This window comes from Nasonia vitripennis, chromosome 2, assembly GCF_009193385.2.
Source record: "Nasonia vitripennis strain AsymCx chromosome 2, Nvit_psr_1.1, whole genome shotgun sequence".
Lineage (NCBI taxonomy): Eukaryota > Metazoa > Arthropoda > Insecta > Hymenoptera > Pteromalidae > Nasonia > Nasonia vitripennis.
In genome coordinates, this window is record NC_045758.1 from 28,243,422 (window position 1) to 28,266,485 (window position 23,064).

The window sequence follows — 23,064 nt, forward strand, 5'->3', positions numbered from 1 at the left end:
GGTCGCCCGCGTATACCGCCTCTCTTCTCTCTATTCTCTATCGCTCTCTCGAGCTGTTATTCTTACAAACTTAGAAAATCTTCGAGACTTTCTTCCGCGCGCGGGTTTTCTCTCGGTCTCGGCCCATTTGCCTGCTTATACATATACATATATATCTGTATAACGTAGCTCTCGCGGGGACGATTTGCGCACGGGTGTTATCGTTACGAAAGTTTGCGGAGAAAAAAAAGGATGAGGTCGCAGTGTACGCGGGCGGCAAGTTTTCCGCGGGTATTTATTTTCACGGCGGGAAGATTTAAATGGGGGACGAGTATATATAATATATAAGCGACGTCGAATGTAAGATGATGATAAAGGGATGGGAGAGAGGAAGATTTGCTCGAATGAAGAATATATAAGCGTGTTTTTCCAAGAGGTCAATGGATTCAAGTTAAAAGGAACTTAAAAGGGAATCTAAAGATGTTCCCTTGATATTGATTCAAAGTGTTGGGATTTTCGCATCGAACTTAAAGATACCTCCCTCGCAAAATCGAATAATCGATTCGTCACTGTATCCAAAGCTGAAATAACCTTCTAGCTCCCGCATCTCCTATTCAAACCTGCGAAAAACTCTGCACACTAGGAAATCGCCTAAACAAACAACAACAAAGCCGCTCCCGATACACCAGCGCATATACACTCGTATGTCCGAAGCCAAAACGTCACATTATACGCGCATCCGGGGAAAAACAAACCGCATAAAACGCGCCGATCGCCGGTGTGTCTCTCGCATCCGACTAAAACATCATCATTGCGCGCGGGCGACGAGACTGCGGAAACAATAACAATCGAGATCGAGCGAGCGGTCGGCAAAGCGGTAATTAAAATAAAATTAATTGGATTGGCCGTGCGAAAGGCCCGAAGGGACGCAAGCGGGGAGGTCCCGCCGCGACTCTCTCTCTCTCTCTCTCTCTCTCTCTCTCTCCCTCGAAGCTCCAGGGCAGAGTTTTCTGCGTTGCCGCGCGCATGTAATGCACTCTCTGTTTATTCTGCTCACTCTCTCGCCTGCCCTCGCGATTATTCATAAACGCCGTTACGCTGCCGAAACATGCGGAGATGTATGTGTGTGCATGTGTGTAACTATATAATATTTCAATCGGACGACGCTGTCTCCGTGCACGTGTGCGTGGGCGGATAGAGACACGCCTATTATCGGTGATGATACGTGTTCGTGTGTAGCGCGACGTTGTGTACGTGGCAATTATAAATTGGTATGACGATGTTATAATGCTGGTTTATTAGCTGCATTTGGAATATATACGATAGACGGTTTTGCGATGCGCAATTATACCTATAGTGCTGTCGTATCGTCAACGAAATTCACGACGATTTTTTGCGGGTTTTCGTAATAGGCGCAGCTCGTTATTATTAATTGTCGTTCGTTGGCTCTGCGCGCGATACTTGGATTTAATTAATAAACTAATTGATTGCGCGGGGCAGGCTTGAGAGAATTTTTTTTTAATTTTCTTATCATAGAATGATAAACCTATTTTTGGATCGAATTCAGAAAATTTTTAAATGGCATTATTATTCATATGATACCGTAAATTAATTCAGTCCGTTTTTGCAGCGCATCTCGACTGATATTTTGCATTATTTTTAAGGGCCGCTCGCGCGCGCGCGCGTGCAGCTAAACAAATAACGCACATAGCCGGAGAATCGCGCGCGCGCGGGGGCGTTTTATATTTCGAATCGAACGCGCTCTAAAATAAATACACGGCACTTGGGCGATGATTTTTCTAATTAAAATTCGCGTATAAACGCGACGCCGAATGGAAAAAAAAGAGTCGGCGTTGACGCGATCGCTGTATATAGAGCGAGCATAGAGACGTTTATCGCGCGTATTTGCAAGGCGGAAATTAATTAAAGCTGCGCGCGTCAATCAAATTGGCAAAAAAATCGCGATAGTAATAAACGGCTATTTTAATCAATTTTTCTCTACGATACACGCTCTCGAAGTTCGGGAAAAAAAGCTTCGATGTGTATCAAAGGCGACAATGCGATGTAATAGAAACTCCGTACTTTTCGTTTAACTTGTTGTGTAATATCGCGAATTTTATCTATTGTGCTATATACTTTATAAAAAAAGATTTCCTTTGCGATGCGCTATTAAAATAATCCCCGCTTCACTATACACATACATCTACATCTCAAGAGTTGGTGAAACGGATACTCGGCACGACGATGGAAGAAATGCAAACTCTCCCCGGAGTAAAACTTTGCGCTCTCTCGGAGAGAATAGAAAACAGCGACTGAGAGGGCCGCGATGAGAAGTACAAAGTGAAACGGCTTGTTTATTCGCTCTTTCGAGATTTGACGGGGTTTCGCGAGCGACCGATCGCCCATCCGTATTCTCTTTCTCTCCTTCTCCGCTGCTGTGTGTAAGTATACTTCATTAAAGTTTCAGCGAGCTTTGTCTACCCGTTGTTCTTTCGTCTGCTCGCTCCGCTCAGCCGTGTAATCAATCTAAGTGCCTTATTGCCCTTTTTTGCGCGATAGACTCTTCGTTATAATATATTCTATAACATATAAGCTTATAAAAACCATATAACTCGTCGAGTTCCTCTATATACACAAAGCACACGTTTTCACACTACAACAATAATAAAGCATAAGCAGTGCGCGAATTTCGAAGCCCAGGGCATCTGTGATTTCCCGATGCTCCGCTAGCGCGCGGGTTCGCCTATGCGCGCATTCGGTTTCCGATAGCCGCCGCATCGTATAATAGAACATATTAATTTCGCTTTGCCCGAGATAATACACCCGAGAGACACACAGTAGTGCACAGGAGTATACGCGGGTACGTCCGTCCTAATGACAATATTGCGCGCAGCGCTACAGCGCAGTGTAATAGCATTTCCCAGTTCGCGTATTATAATTTGTTCTCTATATCCAAAAGCAAAGTCCCCGGCGCGCGCGCGCCGAAGCAGCCCTCAAGCGTCTGCACAAATCCGGCGTCGGATCCCCCGGGACTCAGTCTACAGCTATACTCCTCTCCGTGTGTGTGTGTGTGTGTGTGTGTGTGTGTGTGTAACGGCATGATTATTTCAATTATCATGTATAATACGACGAAAGCTTGTTCTCATCGGACATGATAAAGAGAGTCTTGGGAAAAATATCAGAATAATTCCCAAATCCAATAACGATTAATCGATAGCCGGCGGCAGCAGCTCGACTCTTCTATATATATATATATATATATATATATAAGTATACGAAACTCACCCTCTAACTCTCTTTTTCTCTCGAGAGCCCCTCATCTCTGAGAGCGGCCACTGAACGGATTCCCATTATTTCCGCCGTGAATCGCGGTAATTTTATAAACACTTTGAAAATCTTGCGTCACTCCGCGGGCTTCGCGCGCCCGATTGCCTGGACCGTCTGTAAGGCTTCGCTTGAAAATAATTAGAAAATCGCGCGCGCCCTGCTGCGCCCTTTACTCGCGTCTTTTATGGGGATGCAGTGGTAGGGGCTTTGAGTTTTACTACTCGAACGATTTCGTGCTCGCTTTGCAGGGGTGGCGGTGGTGGGATTTTTGTTCGGAGGGGAAAATTAAGTTGGGCGAGTTAACGAGGTTATATAGGGTAATTATCGGGAGAGTGTGATACGGGGTGATTGTTGGGGGTGTGTCGATGTTTTTGGATTGGGAGGTTTTATCAGAGTGGATTGATTTCTATTGTTATGAGGCTTGTCATTTGTTTTTGTTTTTTGGGAGAGCTTTGGTAACCTAGAAAATGTAGGACGATGACTTTTTGGTTATAAACAATGTGAACGTTTCGAATTTTACAACGAAATTTTAAGTTAATTACTGTTCTTCAAAATTAAAAAAAAATACATTAAAAAAATGGAGGACGACGGAACTTCGAAAATAACCGAGGACATCACAGGAACTCCAGATGACGAAGTCGCGCAAGCAGCGGCTGACGAGGACACGGAATTTCTCAAGGAGCCATCGGCGATAGGAGACAAAAGTGTGACAATAAGTAGAGCACCATCGGTCGCACCCAAAGCCGCAGGAACTAAAAGCGTCACGCTGAGCAAGCCGGCATCGGCTTCTCCTTCGCGATTGAAAAAGTCACGCTCGAAAAAGAAAGATCCAAAGGCCAAAAAATGCGCGAAACCACAGAAGTGGGAGTGCGAGGAGGAAGCTTTGTGGCGAATTTACATGAGGACGTAAGTACTCGCTCCAAGAATCCTCGATTTTGAAGAATTGCCAACGACGTTCCCGGAAAATATTACAGATTCACGGAAGCCGCCTCGAAACGCGCCGAAATGGAACGAGATTCGCGCGGCGTATTCGGTTGCGCGAAGCGCCGAAAACAGCCCGCGGACATACCTCGATTGCCGGATGCCGAGACACCGATGCGCTTCGAGTTCAACGCCTTCAATGTACAGGGGCGTGGATTCGTCGACGGTAGTCCTAAGGTTAGTGACTGTTGAATATTTTCATTTTTTTTTATCACAGCTGAGTTTGTTCCAGTTGACAGATTCTTCGGCGATGAGTATAAGGGAAGACAGCGAGTTCGAGTGGCCGAAGCTGTGGCCGTGTTCGAAAAGAGATATCGTGAGGGAGCAGAAGATTCTTGCCAGGAAGAAGAGGATGAAAGAAACGGGCGCTTTGCCCTGTGAGATTGACGAGGTGGATTCGCCTGGTTAGAAGACTGTTTCAATTCATTAGAAAACAATTAATCATCTTTTTATAGTTACGAAATTCTTTTTTGGCTAATGGAAAGAATCCAGCGACGACGAAAGACTCCAAGAGCTGGCGCATCAAAAGGAGCTGGTCCACGCGAGAATCCCTTACACCTATCCCAAGAAACGCAGCATTCTTCTGATAGACCGAGCCTCTGGTGAACATCCCGGTCTCGTCGACGGTGACTACGTGACGTTTGAGTTGCTGACGAAAAAGGGAGTCCCGAGGACCTACGCCAACGTCTGTCTTCGAGGACTGACCGGTATGCACTTGGCTGAGTTAGAGCGGACTCGCGAAACGACCTGGAAGTTCTGCTTGTATCAGGCTCTCGTGGCGCTGTTGACGAAGACGCAGCTCAGGTATACACACTTCTTTTAAGCTTCTTCAGGCAAATGTGTCGATTAACCGTTGACTTCGTAGGTACAAATTCACCTGGAGCGCCAACATCGACTACATCTACCAGCACGCCTGGATGCTGTTTTTGCACATCGGCTACCTGAACGTCAAACCTAACCAGAGATTCGACGACGTTCTCGTCTACAACTACAGGTATAGTGTGGAACTCGAACTGGTCCAGGAACTCAAGAACGTACCCGTAGTATCGGACGTGTCTTTCAAGTACGTCGAGAAGTCTCTACAGAAGCAGAGGCAACGACCTAGAAAAGAGCTGACCCTCGCGAGGTCGGGTTTTGGCGTTGAGAAACAAAAGGACGAGTTTAAGCTACCAGTGCACAAAGGCACGAAGATGATAGAGAAGTGGTTCGACGAGCTGGAGATGCAGTTTACGAACTGTGTCATCAGGTAAGAAAATTTTGTTTTCTAATCTTGAATAATCGAGAATATTAATGTATTTGATTATCACTTACAGAACGACGAGGTTCGCTCTAGCTTTCTGGCAAGACGGCCCTTTCTGGTACCTCTACAACCCCTACCGCTGCGACAAGTTTGGATTCTGGAACGACGCTGGCTTCGCCTCGATCACGAAGTTCTGCACGAGGGATTCGCTCAAGAGGCATCTCATGATTCTCATGCTGAGAGCTTACGCCTACGAAGCAAGCGGTGACAAGAGCGAAGACAAGGAGAAAAAATCCACTGCGTCGAATAAAATCTCGGAAGAATCCAAGGGTTTCACGATACAGATCTTCCAGTTGATCTTTCATACCTGTCAGATTCACAACGTTAAGTTGTACCAGCGTAGTCCGAGAAAACCGAAGCTGAAGCTCGTGAAGAAGCAGGAAAGCGATCTGTGTACCTTCGATCCTCTGGCCAAACTGTCACCTATGCCCTGTGGAATCGCACCTAACGATGACAAGGTGAGAGCTCCTTTTGTTTATTACAAATTTTTCTTGAAATTAAATTCTTACGATTCTCGCAGTCGAACGACAAGATGGAAAAGCCGAGTTGGCTGCAGGACTACAAAATCACCTGGTCCAAATCCTCGTCAAGCAAGACCAACATACCAGAGTGTGGAAAGCCCGACATCACCAAGTGGCACCACTTCGACGTGATCGAGTCCCGTCGTTTGTACGTACTCTGGGGCCAGATTCACATCACCGATCGCATCTTCGCCGAGGAAAATCGCAGCAGGCAAACCGAAGCCTGCTACGCCGTCTGCGCCGGCATGTCGCTGATCAACGCGCCGGAGTACTGGAGCGCCGAGATCTTGAACGCCGTCGTCGTCTGTGGCGATAAGTGAGTTATCCTAATGCCTCTAAATCTCGAATCCTCTAACTCACTCTTCTCGCTCTCCCAGATTCTACACAGACCGACGACTCAAGTTCCCGGACCCCAACGACTGGTCATCTCACCCTACCGACCACTTCCTGATCGGCACGACTCGCTTCGATCTCTCAACCGATCCCCCGATCACCGGACGCCTCTTCGTTCGCAGCGACCAGTGTCTCTGGCGATCTCTCACACGGCTCTTCCAGAATCACCGGTTCGCCGTTTTAACTTGCGAAAACTCCTGCCTGGGCCTATTCAAGCACTGCGGCGCCTACTACGCTTGCGACGTCGGCTCTTACGGGCCGCCGGTCTTCGAGCGGGGACACGGCAGCGCCTACCTGCTCCGAGTCTCGTGCTTCGAAGATTACGTGAGATGCCTCGTGCTGCTGATCGGTTCGAACGAGTGCAGTGGCTTCGAGCTCAGGCCTCTGGAGATCGGCAGGGTCGTGCACGTCCAAGGCGATGAGTGTAGTGGGAGAAAAAAGACGAAGTGTCCCGAGGACGTAGGGGTTTCGCGAAAAGACTGTCCCTTCGAGAACGAGAGAAGCAAGGGTAGAAAGAGGGGGAGAAGGCCCTCGGCGGAGGAGAAGAAGAAGTACGATAGGACCGTTTGCTCGAAGAGGGACTATTAGCCGCGTGTGGCAATAAAAAAGAGAAAGGCGAGCTCCCATCGATTAACCCCGTAATTACAAGTTAACCCGATCCCTCCGGGGACTCGAAATCCTCTCTCGCAGAGCCAGAACTCGAAAAACCGGCTGATCGCCGCATAATAACCAGCCGAAGAATCAAACCAATCCAGCGACAAAGAAGCTCCGATTCTCCAGTTGTTAAACACTCACTCCCTCGCTCATCTCATTAGACTGTACACAGCATATCGCGGAGCTGCAGGGAAACTCGAAGCCTGAGGAAATTAAGCAAAGCCTCTCACCTCATTGAACCACAATGACTTCTGGCGGCAAACATAATCCACTTTGCAGCCGGTTAGGTCAAGCCGGAAAAGCCCGCGGGGGCATCCCCTTTGACCAAGTTTTCCTCCGCTGTATGTATACCTCTGCGCTCACTCCGAGAGCTAAGAGAGAGAGAGAGAGAGAGAGGGATGAATGAGCGAGAAGTGGCCGCTGGTCATTTCGACGACTTGACGCTGGGCGCGATGGAACGTGCACTGGTTTCGTGCGGGCTTTAAACGGTTTTGCGCGGAATTAACGCAAAGGTGGACGAGGTTCTCAGAGGAGATTAGTCGAGTGGCTGCGAGACGTCAAGTCGGCGAAAGGGTTTTCTCTTTGTTCGTCGGGATCGAAGCTTGAAAATTGGATGTTTTATTTTTTTTTCATTGGAAAATGTTGCTTGGTTGAAAATATTCTGTGTGAAAAGCGTGAAAAAAAAATAAGTTAATTAAAAAGTGCAAATTACGGTGATCAAAGGACATCGGAAAAGGACGGTCGCAATAAATCAACGAAATCAATTGTATTATTGTACGATTCATTAAATTTATTAAATACACCTCTCCCCTCGCGCTAAACATATCCAAAAAGGGACGAATCGTACGTGTGAGTAACTTTAATCATCGTCGAAACGATTTTGTTCGTATTTTCACTATTACGCTACTATCACTCGTTTGATCGCTCCGTATACGACTTTCGCTCACTTTTATCATACACACGCACACGTATACTTCGATCGTATTTACAAAGGTTCGTTATTTACAGGGCTAAACTCGTATGTACACTTGCATCTCTCCTCACTGGTCTAACGTTCTCTCTATCGAAGGGTTATATGTATAATTGCACAACAAAAAAATCGCCTCTCCATTCAACAACGCTTGCGTCGAGCGCAAAACCAAAGATTCTCCGCTTTATAATACATGTATATTGCATCTATCTCTCTCGATTAATTAATCCTTGAAAACGATAATTACGGTTTAAAAGCTTCGTGGAAAATGCGTTGTTTCGTTGCAGCGTCCATCTACGAGGGGGACGAACGTACCGATTGTCGAATTTTAAGGATTTTTTTCTCCGCGTGTGTGCCTGACCTCTATTATCTTCCATTTTTTCTAACAAACAAGAGATCATAAGAAAGGCTAAAACTCAGCATTTGACTACCTATAATAGAAACGCGCGACTATTTGGTACCTCCTTCGAACTTCGATATCGTCGTGTATATACGTATTGAATACCGATCATAGAAAACGCTATTATATACCATCCAATATCGAAATCGAGGAAATACTCGCGCTGGGATTTTATACAAAAAACGCTATTAGATTCTCGCGCCGCTAAGCACGCTTCCGAGTTTACTTGGTAAATTCGGGCAAGCAACGCGTAATACTATATATATATATATATATATATATATATATATATATATATATATATATATATCGCAGACTCTTCCCAAAAGCGAAATCATCATCACGTACGTCAATGAGAAAAACCTGAAGATCGATCGTCGCTCGTCCTCAACTACGCGACCTCGAGGTCCGAGCTGTCGGTGTCGTGGTCGGTGCAGTGTTGCTGTTGCTGCTGCTGTCGACTCGCGGCCAAGTGTGCCGCGGAGACGCGCAACGGGCTGACGCTGACCGCCTCGTTGGCTCCGCTACCACCTCGGCTGCGTTGCTCGATTTGAAGCTTCCGAAGTCGCTCCTGCTCCTCGCGCTTCTGCTTGCGCCACTTGGCTCGGCGGTTCTTGAACCAGACCTGAAACGGAAAGCGAGGGATAGGTTGTTATGCGATGGTTGGTTTTAAATTTTTATTTTTTGATACTGCGAACCATCTATTTTGAAAAAAATTGTATAAATAAAACAACGCTTAAAGTAAAATTTCTCAATAAAGAATCTTCTCATACCTACTTACGAAACGCGCGTATGTAGGCTATAGCGAAAGAATAGAGCGTTATACACATAGACGTATGTATAATGGGAACGGGAGTCGATTATTATGCCAAGGGGTGCGCGGGCGCCTCTCGGCTTTTGATTCTCCGGCGCTTGGAAATCGATTCGGACAGGCGTGAGGAGAAAACGGATCACGTACAAATGCGCGCGCGGCGACCGAACGTTATATACATTTTCAGTCTCGCTCTCTCTCTCTCTCCCTCTCTCTCTCTCTCTCTCTCTCTCTCTCTCTCTCTCTCTCTCTCTCTCTCTCTCTCTGTATATTGGCTCTCGGAAGGTTACGCGAGGGGTTTGTTTAAATTTGCGCCTCTGTTGCCCGATTTGCAACGGATTCGCTGTTTGCTTTTTGCCGGGGAGAAGCGTGAGATTTTTTTTCGAAAAATCGATCGATTACGTTTTGTTTTAATGAGTGTGAACTAGTTTCGATCTCTAAATATCCTCCCCCACTGCGTTTCAGCCGCTCTTATTCACACTCGCGCGGCGGTTATAGCCTCGGAAACGCAAATACGCGATTATGTTTATTCATCCAGACCGCGAGCGAAAAACGCGCTCTTCTGTAGGGTATAGCGCGGATCCCTCCTACATAGTCAGGGTAAAACCAAGAAAACAGCTGCTGTTATTCTTTTTTCGTCTCATCCCTCTCGACTCTGTTTTTCCAAAGTACCTTTTCTCTCTCTCTCTCTCTCTCTCTCTCTCTCTCTCTCTTCCCGGGATTTTCTCTCTAGTCGACTGTCGAGTGGCGTTATATTATTTTGAGAGCTAATTTTTCCCGAATTTTTTCCCCGCACCTACACATAACTCCCAGAAAATCTCTTATCTCGCTCCTAAGCCTGCAGCATCTTACGAATCACGGCTTTCCAAAAGAGTAAGAAAAAAAAACGTTTAATTTTACGACCCAAAACAATCCGCAGCGCTCGCTGTTTACCCTCGGATATCCACCTGACGCATCGTGTATAACTTATTCCTCATACACAGCTTTCCGCGAAGTATATCCACAGCCTTATCTCCATCCCTCGCAAACAGCCGTTTTCACTCTCTCTTTCGCCTTATCTTTATACATCCTATGTGTAGTACTTCCCCCTTTATTCGACCGCGGCGAGTCGCGTCTCTCACTAATTCTCGGCAAACAGCGATGCGGTCGACCTGAGAACACGGGCAGGTGCGTGTTGTCTCGGGAGTCTGCCTCCGCTGCCGTAACCTCTTGAGAAAAGGGGATTTTTCCAGCTATTGTATAGAGGCCTACACATGGGTGGTCCCCGCGAAGTGGGCTTCGTTCGCGCGCGCGCGTTTTTTCCTTAGTGTTCAGGGGCGGTTTACCTATGCTCGATTTGCATTATTGTGGCGCCGTCGTCGAAGGGTGTGACAAAGGCGTAACGATTTTCGCGAAAGCTCGAGAGAGAGAGAGAGAGAGAGAGAGAGAGAGAGAGAGAGAGAGAAGCTCGCCGCAGCCGCGTATATAACGTGATTATTTAAACGCTCGAAATTTACACAAAGGATCGCGCGCCGTTCGGCGTACATATATAATATTGCAATCGCTCGTTATATACATACGCTTGTATCGACGCGACGTAATCTACTGAATAATGAACGAACAAAGCGCCGCGATCGAGCCGATATTCGCATTACCGCGGATCAAAGCCTTTAATCTATAACGCCTGATACGCGGAATTAAGCGTGACGATGGTTTGTTTATCCACGTATAATAATAATATATATTCGAGCCGGAAAACCCTGTTAATCGGTATATACACGCCCGCCTTGGTATTCAGCGTTAATCGTGAAATAAAATTCTCGAGCTCTGCGAGTCTCAAATATTTAGAGGCAATTCGACGAGTGGAGTTCCACGAAGCGTCTCGTCGGGCTTAAAGTTTTCCCTGCTCTCGAGTGCCGTGTGTGTGTGTGTGCGTGTGTGTGTGTGTGTGCGGTTGGAGAAAAAGGAAGAGTCAACAGAGAGAGCCAAACGACGACAAATTACTTTTCTGATCTGTCTCTCTCCGTCGACGAAAGTTAGGGGCTAAGAGTATTAAGTTTCAACGGGTAAAAGCTTCGGCGACGATCGGCCTGGTCACGCACAATTTATAACACGTGCGCCTGTGTTTACTGTCTAGCGGATTGCTCTCACCGTGAAATATGTCGGCGCCGTTGACTCTGTCTAGACTCTAATTCGATTCGTTCTACCCGATTCAATAAAAAGTTAAAACAAAAAAACGCACCTCTATTCTCTCCTCCTTGAGATCGACCTGTAGCGCCAGCTGTTCCCTGAGAAGAACGTCGGGGTAGTGAGTCTTGTCGAAGGTGGCCTCGAGTTGCTCGAGTTGCTCCTCGGTGAAGATGGTCCTGTGTCGACGTTTGCGTTTGGCCATAGGACCGACGCCGGGACCACCGCTCGGACTGAGCTGGTACGGGTGTGCTCCGTGGTAGAAAGCCGGCTGGCCGTGAAGGGAGACACCAGCCGCTGCCATCGCCGCTACGTAACCGCCAGGGTACAGGCCTGGGTATGCTGCGGCTGGAAAATATTGAGACGCGTGGTTTTTCGTTAGTTTTTGCTGTAGTTTCGTTATCGAGAAAAAATCGTCCCCTAAACGCGATTCGACCGAAGCGTCGAGCTCACCCAGCACTAATAGCAGCCAAGGGTGCGCCTATACACTAAGGAAAATACCGCGCGACTACGAGAGATCCCCGGGGACGTTTTGCGAAAAATCTCGAGGCCATGAAAGCAGCTTAGTGCGAGTACAGTAGCGCAGTGTTTTTCTCTCTCGCAGCATCGAGAATATTTTTATGCGGAGACTTACTGCCGCGCGCTGTATTTCACGGAGGATTTCGCGCCGTTCGAGCGTTACAAGCTCCGGATTTGAGATTTTTCAAGGAGCTTTTATCGCTGGAAAGCTTTTTTCAACATTTTAAAAAATAATTCAATTTAATTTCAACGCGCGCTAAATAAGTTGTTCAGATTAAATTTAGGTCAGACCTATGCACCTCGACCCGATCAATCCGCGGCTTCTTTCTCCAAACCCTAAAATCCTCGCGACCTTTGCCGCGTCTCTCGTCTCTCCGCGTTTTTCCGATACACAATTCCGCGTCGCTTCGAGAGCAGAGGAGCTGAGATTTTTCGCGGCCGACGAATCTTTCTCCCCGGGGATTTTCTCCGAAGGATCCGCAACCCCATCCTCTTTTCGCGTTTTCGAGGGCTGAAATGCCTTCGCGCTGCGGTTTACGCGGAGAATCAAGGAATTTCCGAGTCGAGGCTTTAACGCCTGGAGATTCGTGCAGTGTATATTTTTTTCACGCTCGGACGAAATTCTCGCTGTGCTAGACGGGGCATAACCGCGGAGTGTTTTAAGAAGATTGCCGCCGCGAGAGTGACGGGGGATTCTCTCTCGGGAGCGCCGAGTTTACAAGGGGATTTGCGCTTTTGAAGACGAGTGGGTTGAACGTTTTTTACTTTACTTTAGGACATTCGATTTTAAAGAAAATTTGAAAAAAAAAATAAAAATAAATAAAAATGCAAAAACTCACCGAGAAAATCCGCGGACGTGAAAGCCAGATGATGCAGTTGCTGCTGCAGCGGGTGAACCCCGGCAGCGGCGGCAGCGGCAGCAGCGACGTTTCTCGCGTTGCTTCCCTCGCTGCCTCCTTGCATAGCGGCTTGCAAACTCGCGGCAGCGGCAGCGGCAGCCGCGGCCGCCGGAACGTTTCCCATGTTCGCCGGTCTCGGCGCCAGAATACTGTCGATGGTGAAGAGCGACGCGGCTGACGTCGACGACGACGACGTGGTAGTCCTGACGTTTCCTCCTCGTTGATGCGACGGCTGGTGGTGATGGTGGTGGGATATGCCGAGGACGGCTTCGGGCGATCGCGAGTAGAGTAGCTGACCGTAAGTTGATGGAAGAGGCGGCGGCGACGAGTCGGTCATGGGCGAACGCGAGGACGAGTCGCCGGCGTTGTTGCCGTAACCGCCGCTACTGCTCTCGACCATTGCACCCGTCGGCAGCCTGAGTTTTGAGTGTCGGGAGCTTTTTTTTCGTTTGGTTTTTTACGCTTTATCAAGAGTTAGTTCAGCTGATCGATCATTTCGGCTGCACTTGGATTCACTTCGTTCTCTGTGGCGAACTTTTCATGGTTCGAGGAAAAACACTGTGTGCCGTCGGTCGGTGCGTTTATACGGGGTAGCACTGAGTCGCGAGAGATGCCGATCAGAACTGGACGCTGCGTTGCATCCACGCACGGGGGGATGCAGTCTCTCTCTGATGGTCTGCTCGGCCGTTGGAAACTCTCCCTCCAAGAGAGAGAGAGAGAGAGAGAGAGAGAGAGAGAGAGATTTTCTCTCGAGCGCGACTCTGCTGGCTGCGAGACTCGGGGTTCGGAGAGGGGAGAAATGGAGGCGGGGCGTTGGGGGAGCTACCCTTGAAATGAGGGAGAGAGAGATGCAGTGGATGCATCGAGGAGATTTTCCTGATTTTTCTTGATTCGGAATTGGAGGTGTAGGCTTTCTTTTGAATTAGTTATTAGTTTTTCTTTTGCTGATGATTGTGGTGATGGTCGGATGAATGAATTAGTAGAAGATAAGTCTTTATCTTTTGAGAATTAATTATTTTCAGCGCGGAACACTCTAAACCTAAAGTTGAAAATCTGCAAGTAGAAGGTTTAAAACCTATACATTTTAAACTTTATAGAAGATTGAAAGCCAAACTTTAAACTTTAACTATTAAGAGATTAATTTATAGACTTTAAACTTTGCATGATTCAATTGCCTGATTTCAATCTTTTTACAAAGATTAAAATGCATCATGAATTAATCTCCTGCCTTTAATCTTTTGTAAAGTTTAAAGTGTATAGGTTTTAAACGTTCTACTTCCAGATTTTCAACTTTGCATTTAGAGTGAAAAATGATAACAGAAAATTTTCCCCATGACGATTCCTATAAAATAAAGCGTTTAAAAAGTTTTCCAAGCGTAAAAATCGAACCAAACCGCATTCTAAAACAAAATTACAATGCACAATCGTTCCTCGCTCAAAGATAACCATCCCACCCGCGCATAATATCACAAGCCGCACACTTACCTGCACAATAGCCCATAAGCGCCTGATAAAAAGGTACAGCAGCGCGTAAACGCAGTCCTCCGTTGCACCTCTCTTCTCGCGTGCAATATATCCCACACACAGGCGTGTCCCTTCGAAGCTCCGCCCATCCGACTCTCTCGGCGCCTTTCTCTCCCTCCACCGTATCGGGAAGCTTCTCTCTCTCTCTCTCTCTTTCCCTGTGTACAGAGCCCGATGTGTCTGTATGTCACTGCTATAGGTACACACACTGCGCTGCGAAGGAAGGGAGGGAGCGCAAATATCTATTTATTGCGCGAATCCGATGGCTGATGAGAAATGCCAGAGTTGCGCGTTTTGCGCGCATGACTGAGCGCATGAATTCGTTGCCGTGCGTGCGCATTTTTATAATATAGGGTCCTGTGCTGTATGCAGAGGATATGGGATGTACTGATGGCGATTTTTGGATATAGGATGGATTACGCGGGTCCTACTGCGATATATGCTCTTCGGGTTTATATTATTCGGCCGGTTATGGGGGTAGAGCGGAAGTTTGCGTAGTATAATGCTGTAAAAAGTGTAAAATTTACTTTTGTAAATGTAAGTAGTATGAGCTGTGTGGGCTTCGCAGTGTTAAGCTAAGCCTTCTTTCACAGTGTGCTCCAATGTTCAGCTTATTCTGCTTATTATAAGAAGAATTAGAACTATTCTGCAACTTTTTCCTCAGTTGCAATGTGGCAGTTATAGTTTAAGCGACCCAACCAGCTTTGGCGTAGTATATATATAGTACACCCCACTACTTTATAAAATAGACACGCGAATCTGGATGTGGGAAACGGAAAAGCGCCCACGCGCCACCTATCGCCGCTACGATTAACCGGTAGTAGGGTACAAAGACCGGTCCAAATGAACAGCTTATTTTTTCTCCAGCTTATCACATCCGACCAAATCTCCGAGCCATCATATTATCTCACGCACAGCCGGAAAATCCATACCTCCATCAATTTCCCTTCGCTTCAGTCCCGCTATGTAGCGCATCCTCTCTCCCTGCCCCTCCGCGAGCTGAGCAAACGAAAGAGGGGAATCCCCGGCGCGGTAGGAGTGTTCTCGTCGCGTCGCGTGGGCGTATATCGTGTAATCGTCACGACGTACCGAAGGGGAAAGCTCTACTTCGGTAGGGGTAGTTGTATGTATATATCCGTGGAATAGAAGAGTAGGGAGTGATATATCGCAGAGACATAGAGAGAGAGAGAGAGAGAGAGAGAGAGAGAGAGAGAGAGAGAGAGAGAGAGAGAGAGAGAGAGAGAGAGAGAGAGACAGGAACGGGAGGATAATCGGGGGCTCGATCGCTCGTATTACGCGTCTTTGCAGAGGGCAGCTAGCGAGGCTGCGATTGGACGCGTTATTATGCCTTTGAAGATTCGTCTGCGATGATGTCGCTTTGTGGCGCGGTGTCGTCTCAGACACCCACGCGAGGCTTAATTAAGCTTTAATTAGGAGGCGAGCTCGGAGAGACGCGAATCGAGGAGGAAGACTCGACTTTTTTGAAGCGTTGTTATATTGTTGTTGAGTTTAAATCTCTTTGATTAGAATGAAAGGAGTTTGAAAAAAATGTTTTGCAGCTGTATAAATGAAATCGTAATGCGAAACTAATTATTCTCAAATATCTGCATCAAAGCATATTTACTATAGAAGCGAAAGCTAGATATCCACTTTTCAATTATTCAAATGTCCGAGTATGAGATCGGTCGCGCGTGTCAAATGATCTAAAACCGTTGTAATGCGCATTACAGCCTCGGTGAATGAGAGACAGAAACGCGAGGCGGGAATACATTACATATTTGTGTTTAATTCACCTATATACGACACTTCTTTCGCGAGCCAACCGGATCGACGTACATATATAGGGGATGGTCGAGGGGCGAGGCGTATATACCTATACAGTTTGCTCTTACTTAAGGTCGCTCAGAGGAGTCGAGGCACAGCCCCGAGCTAACCCTCGAATCGGCTCGATTCCCTACGCAAATATCCGCTCTACATACGTGTGTGCTTTCTTAGCGAACGAACTGCTATATATACTTGTATAATGTATTGTACTATCCGGAAGTGTCGCTGAGGTTCGTCTATTACATGCTATACATAATGCTTTGTGTAGAAATCGGCACACGCCTCGTGCGATGGCTTCGGGGGTATAAACGCGCAGGTTTACGGAGATGTGCGCCGAGCATATGGGATCAGTCGCAGAAGTAGAACCGAGTTATATGATAGTACAGCGTTGGACTGGCCTTTCCGCATTGACTATAAACTCTCCTTATCTCTATAGTCTCTGCGAGCTCAGTATTCTTGGGCTACTCGTGCTGGAATATATAACTGGAATCGCCGAATGCTGCATCATGTAGTTATTTATTATATATACTATTAGTTATTGCTGTCCTAAACGATGATATTTCTCTCGCTCATCCCTCAAAAATGAACGAATCACCCTACACATCTACACTTACAACTCGTACACACGCGCACACTCGCGTATACCTATATATAGATATAGGTACATCCATCGCGCAAAAAATTCATCCTCTCCGCGCGCGCGCGCGCGCTTTATCACATTACCATATTTCTTTGTGCTCCGTAATAACATAAATACAATCTCCCTCTCTCCATCTTCCCATACATACACACATACACACGGGCACGAAGTATATCCCGGAGCAGGAGAATCGCAGGCGCAGGTCGTGCGTAGCTAATGCACGCGGATCACTGCCAGGTTTAATCCTAATCCGGCACGTTAATCGCGGCTCGAACCAGTCGCGCCTCAATGGCCGACGCTGCGCTGCAGCTCTGCCGTACGTTCATCTTTTCCCTCGTATATACGCATACACACCGATACGCGAGCGTATTTTGCTCCTCTTCAATGGCAGCCGTCGTCCTTTTGTCGCGCGTTTACGCCGTGGGTATAGGTGTATATATAGCAGATGGTTATTTCGCGACGATCATCGAGCGAGTGTATATATATGTGTATATATATATAGGTATATATATTGAGAAGAGCGCATGAATGCGTAATGAGGATCGCTTAAGCCGGTAAACGAGAGGCGAATAATTGTTAACTAAATAATGACGGATATATAGCTGCTGTTGTTATTGTTGTGTCGTATTGATCTTTGATTTATGTTATACGGCGGTGTTTATGTGTACGTATTGTATATGCAATATCGGAGTCTTTTATTTGCGAAATGACGCTGGTTGCGTGTCGATGATTGTGTGCATAAGAGGCTGCGCCCAGTGTTTACGATGTGTGCGGTTTGCTGATTTTCATGAAAATCGTCGCGCTTATATTGTATACGTATATACACGCGCTGCTCGGATTAACCGTTTTTAATCACGGTAAAATATTATGTATACGTTCTGTATATTCGTGCGATTAATCAATTAATGAATTAATTTGAATTTCGAAGGTATGAACAATCGAAATTTCTACAATGTATTCAGCTCCAAATGTAGACGTAAATCAGTTCAAATTAACTATACTATGCATACGCCTCACAATGATATTAATGTTGCCCGCGTGTCAGAGCTTCGTACGACTTCGACAAAGTAACTCAATACATGATACAACCAAGCGAAACAAAAAACAGTGAATCACTAGCTATCCGCACCAAATTCCCCCTCGATTATGCATCCTCATGCCAATATCCATATACACCTCCGATCTCGTCCATATCAATCCATCACTCGATATAATATAGATCAGAAAATAGAATATATATATATATATATATATATATATATATATATATATATATATATATACACACCGCGTGTATGCAATCCAATAAAAGCGAGTAACCCATCGCCGCCTCTACGTATACACGATCTAATCATCGGACATGTGCGAGTGTAACGTTCATATACACACGAGTCGTGTGCGGTGCTACAGCCTATATACGGATCTGGATTATCCGCGCGCAGGATTAGTCGAGCAAAGCCGCGCGGGATTTGCCGACACAATGGATATGTGCGCTATGCTTCTGCTCTGCTCTCTAAAATTCGGGCTATTTTCGTCTCCTGATACGCGATATATGTATATAGCGTGTATATATATATGTATATATATATATCGATGGATATGGATTACGCGATGCCGTCTTTGTCTGCGCATCGGGGATTCGATATGTTGCATCAAACGAATTGCAAAGAGGAATTTTATTCTGATTCTGGGAATGGGTGGCTTGTTGGGAGGGATTTTTGATTATTGGGAGAGAGGTACTTTTGAGGGGTGTTGAGTGTCATTTGGAGGTTTTGGAATTGGGTATGGTAAGTTCTTCGGCGAATGAGAGATATCAAAGGGTTTCATAAGGACGTGAGATGAGCTCATCGATCGACATGTTTGATTTTTTTATTCTGTTTCTTTTGATCCGAGAGAATCTAACGAGACGTGTAATTAGTGTCAAACGCATATTTCAGCTAGCTTATCAGAAGGGATTACAGGTAATCACCAAATTACAAGTTTCACCAGCACGATCAAATATACACCGAATCTATGATCAAACGCAATAAATCCGTATATATTTAAAACATGAATTAAAACTAGACATCCTCGCCATCAACTTTGAATTTAAAATTTTGCACACCCCCGCATATCCACCCATCTCTCCCGTAGCCTACCAGCATATAAGAATAAAATAATATAAACCAGCGCATTGTTTTCCTTCGAATCGGCCATAAATCGAACTTTTTTGTCGCGACTCTCGAGCCGCGCACAGGCTGTAGTGCCGCTGCATCAGACGGAAGAAAAAGCGACGCTCGCCGAAACAAAAGGAACGAGGCACGAGACTCTCTTTGTATACACAATACCCACCCCCACACAGGTACACAGATATCGCGCTCGGCACGTCTACACCCACACACAAACCGCGTTTCGAGCCGATATATCGCTGGCTCGCGCGTGTGTCAATTAATTTTCCATAATTGGACGAGCCCGAGGTTTGTCGCGCACTGTTTTCACGGGAGCGGAAACCAATTAACGATGGCCATTTTTTTCCCTCGCCAATACCCCAGCGCCACATACATATACATTTATGTATGTATGTATGTATATGCGGCGCAGACGCATATACATACTTTTTTCCGCAGCCTCGTTTCGCGCGCGCGCGCGGAGAGGAGTGAGTACAGTACGGGGGAATCAAACGAAAACTGCACAGACCGCGCGCGTGCACACAGAGAGAGAGAGAGAGGGAGAGAGAGAGCGCGCGACAATTTGCCAGCGACGCGAATAGATCCGTTATACGCGCGCGCGCGCGTTTATTGTTTAGATTTATTCGTCGCGCGCGGCCGCTTTGTTAATCGAAGTATAATAAAGCGTACAAAATGCCTGCGTGTGGGTGGTGGGAGTTTGCAGCTGGGAATTTTTTTTTTTTTTTAATTCATGAGGCTATAACAGTGCGCGATGGCGGCATGGAACAGGGCAAAAAATTGCGAACTATATATGTATATCTGTTATTTCGGACGAATATGCGCTGCTGCAGTTTTCCGGCTATTTCCTTTTTCTAAAATAGCGCGCGCGCGCGATCGAGCTTATATTTATTGAAGTGTTGCGCGAATTGAGCGGGCTTGTGTGTTTGGCAAATACGCGGGGTTCGGCGGTGCGCGCGCGCGTGGAGATTTGATTGTATAATTTAAGATTGCATGTGCATCGGCGTTTATATATACGCGGGTTTTGCTCTCTGCGGGCGAGATCGAATTGAATTTCGCGGTTTGCAATTTGCACTGCGGCATGTGTTTTTTTAATGCGTTTTAGATTGAGATTTATAAACAATTTTAAATCGTATGAAAAAGCCATTAAGTATATCCCTTAGCACACATCCGCACGTCTGTAGTATACCAAAGCGTCTAAGCGCAGGCAGTTAAGCTCGACAGTCAACTAAAACAGCTTTCCCCTAAGTATAAGTGCATACGTATCGAAAACTTTCCCGTCCTCCTTCGGAGAGCGTATAAGTACACACACACACACACACACACACACACAAAGAAGAGGAAAATCACGCAAACACACTCGCGTGCGCGCATCAAAACATCTGCGCTCGCGCGTGTGTGTGTGTCGTTGGGAAAATAGGGTTAATCCCCCCGACGACACGGAAAACTCATCGGGATAGAATCAACAGTTGGATCTGGATTACTTATAAGTAGACGTGGAAATAAGGAAGAATCTTACGGGTATGTGTGTGTATTCGCGCATTGCTTTCGTACAAGGCTTGTTGTCCTTTCAGAATTTTGCTGGATTTAAGATCTTGATGAATGCTTCAATAGCACAGAAAAGCAAAATGACAAGGTATATCACATCACCGCAGTTTTTGTATAGCTGGTGCATAACTCTACACATGCACTGGGCTCGCAGATGGCGATTGAGGAAGAAAGCGTTTATGCGCCACCTATCTTTGCATTTGACATTTGTTATGCGCATCGTATAAGATAAGCACCGGTATACAGTTCTACTGTAGATCTCTGAGAATAAGTTAAATTTTAACTGATTATCAATATCATAAATAATAATTTAATAAATTTTGTTATAACTCTCGCACGCATACCACGTGTGGAGTCAGCGCGTTTCCATACAATTTCGCCTATTTGTATAATTCTTTTTCTTACTTCGAGGTCCAGCGCGTTATGCCTTTCAAAAAAAACAAAGAGTATTTTATTATAGCTTCTATCAATACGTACAAGTGGCGGTATGGCGTAAGCGAATCCTTTGGCAAATCGTTGTACTCTGAGAATTATATTTTCTTATCAGAAGTGTCGTCGTTCTTACGTGACACCGTTATTTGTTTGTATAACTTTTTCTTTCTTAGCAGATCGAGAGATCATTCTTTTCATGGATGTTTTCAGAGCTCGTAGTTATCTTAACGCAAGATTCACAAAAAAACAATAATTTTAAAAAATTGAAAAATCCATCCACCCCCGCCTCAAACCTATACCTCAGCGTGTACAATTTTCCTTCGCAGCGCGAAAACTACCGCGCAACACCGTATCCCAACCGACTGTTTGCCTTTCCAAAGCAATTCTCGATCGGCCGCGGCGCAACTTTTTGTTTCCTGCGCAGCCGATCCTCCGAGGAGCGAAAGCTTTTTCGCCGGGGAATTCGAGACCTGGGCGGCGAGTTAGCTGTGGAGGTAAATATTTGCAGCCGCGGCGAATCGTAATCCTCATGGTATAGACCCGCGTATCCCGTGGAAGGAATATAAGAGTGTATTGCATGATTCACTTTTTTTTGCTTGTGCTGTTGTGTTCTTGCGTTTATAGAATTATTCAGAATTTTAAAAACCAAAAAATTTAAAATATGTTTACATTTATTACGTATGGAAAGAAATCGAAACAGAGAAACAAGCGCGGAAACGTTATCGGCGAGAGAGAAAGAGGCAACTTTTTTAACGAGATTTGATTTTTCTCTTCGAGATCTACTTCTCTTTTTGCCCGCGTATACAGACGGCTGCTGCTGCAGAGCGATGCTTTGTGTGAACTATAAATTGGAAAATGTTTTGTTTAGAAATAGAGAATCGTGCGAACGGCGGTATAAAGGGAAATTTACGTTTTGGATGTTTCTGATTAAAGCATATATCGAGCAACCCTGAACTCGTATACTCGTCAAGAGCAAAAGCAAAAATAATAAAAACAACCTTTGGAAACAAAAGCCTCTCGAAAATGAAGCAACACACCTCGCCACAAAACCGCACAACATCCCGGAAGAAATGCACACCGAGAAACGATCAGTCCCTCTATAGAGCTGCATTGTGTCGTGCGGGCGCGAGCGTCGCACGCGCTGCCGGACTCGTATGTATACAATACAGCGCAGCCATTTCTCTCGGCTCAACCCTTTATCGGCGCAAAACTCGGCAAACACACCGCCCCCGAGCTCCTTGCCGGGATAATCTCCGGTTACGCCTCGATAGCTAACCCCTTCCTCGCATTCACGGCTGTAACCTACTGCAGTGCTTCCGATTTTTCGTAAAAAGGGAGAGAAAGAGAGAGAGAAGAGCTCCGGACGTCCCGTGGAGAGAATCGTTATATGCAGGAGGTCCTGTGGCGTCGGGACGCGCGACACGAGGTACATGGGTATCATTGTGCTGGAGACAGAGTGTATTGAGCTCGTTGAGGAGAGAGAGAGAGAGAGAGAGAGAGAGAGAGAGAGAGAGAGAGAGAGAGAGAGAGAGAGCGAGAGAGAGAGAGAGAGAGAGAGAAACGATCGGCGGGGATGAAAGGACTGGCAATTACTGTGTTGACGAAACGTTGATGTTTCTTTCGGGCGACGCTAGGAAGTTAGGTTCTTGCGGTGTTTTGGTGTTTATTTAGGAGAGATGGCGTGTCGTTTGTTTGTTTTTTTTTTTTGAGATGACGAGAGCCTCATTTATTTTTTAGATCGTCTAAGTGTGCGAATAATGAAAATTACATAACGCACCAATTAAAAGTCGGAAACTCAATTTCCCTCAACACAACAAAATTTAATTTTCAAACCAGCCCGCAAGTTTTTACAAAGGCATTGCCGCAGCCGTATAGAATAACAGTTCCTCTCGCTCCATACAGCCGAAATTCGCATAGCTCTCTCAAAGGCTGCACTCCGTCGGAGAAAAAAGCCGACGTGTGTCAGCCTCTCGGGAAAAATAAACATTTTACAAGCTCGTATTTTGACTGG

The 23,064-nt window shown here is 46.1% G+C and overlaps 2 protein-coding genes across 2 annotated transcripts; one reads left to right on the forward strand and one right to left on the reverse strand.

Annotated features, from left to right (window-relative positions):
• The first annotated feature begins 3,735 nt into the window (after positions 1–3,735).
• On the forward strand, positions 3,736–7,924 carry LOC103315718. The gene is made up of 8 exons (XM_008205957.4): positions 3,736–4,212; positions 4,281–4,464; positions 4,520–4,691; positions 4,773–5,091; positions 5,153–5,533; positions 5,601–6,045; positions 6,108–6,424; positions 6,486–7,924. Exons 1-8 carry the CDS (start codon positions 3,884–3,886, stop codon positions 7,087–7,089), a joined length of 2,751 nt encoding a protein of 916 aa, XP_008204179.1. The 5' UTR covers positions 3,736–3,883; the 3' UTR covers positions 7,090–7,924.
• A 912-nt stretch (positions 7,925–8,836) lies between these two features.
• On the reverse strand, positions 8,837–13,891 carry LOC100118939 (homeobox protein goosecoid). Its single transcript, XM_031924490.1, has 3 exons — positions 12,861–13,891; positions 11,558–11,850; positions 8,837–9,150 (listed from the first exon to the last, which is right to left on the reverse strand). Exons 1-3 carry the CDS (start codon positions 13,318–13,320, stop codon positions 8,917–8,919), a joined length of 987 nt encoding a protein of 328 aa, XP_031780350.1. The 5' UTR covers positions 13,321–13,891; the 3' UTR covers positions 8,837–8,916.
• Between the last annotated feature and the right edge of the window lie 9,173 nt (positions 13,892–23,064).

What these genes read in the sequence shown, in the direction of transcription:
- LOC103315718 (XM_008205957.4), top strand. Translation starts at nt 3,884, where the DNA reads ATGGAGGACGACGGAACTTCGAAAATAACCGAGGACATCACAGGAACT. An exon ending in TGGCGAATTTACATGAGGAC is followed by an intron (nt 4,213 to 4,280) that starts GTAAGTACTCGC and finishes AAAATATTACAG; the next exon opens with ATTCACGGAAGCCGCCTCGA. An exon ending in TCGCACCTAACGATGACAAG is followed by an intron (nt 6,046 to 6,107) that starts GTGAGAGCTCCT and finishes CGATTCTCGCAG; the next exon opens with TCGAACGACAAGATGGAAAA.
- LOC100118939 (XM_031924490.1), bottom strand. Translation starts at nt 13,320, where the DNA reads ATGGTCGAGAGCAGTAGCGGCGGTTACGGCAACAACGCCGGCGACTCG. An exon ending in CACGTCCGCGGATTTTCTCG is followed by an intron (nt 11,851 to 12,860) that starts GTGAGTTTTTGC and finishes AATATTTTCCAG; the next exon opens with CCGCAGCATACCCAGGCCTG. An exon ending in TCAAGGAGGAGAGAATAGAG is followed by an intron (nt 9,151 to 11,557) that starts GTGCGTTTTTTT and finishes TTTCCGTTTCAG; the next exon opens with GTCTGGTTCAAGAACCGCCG.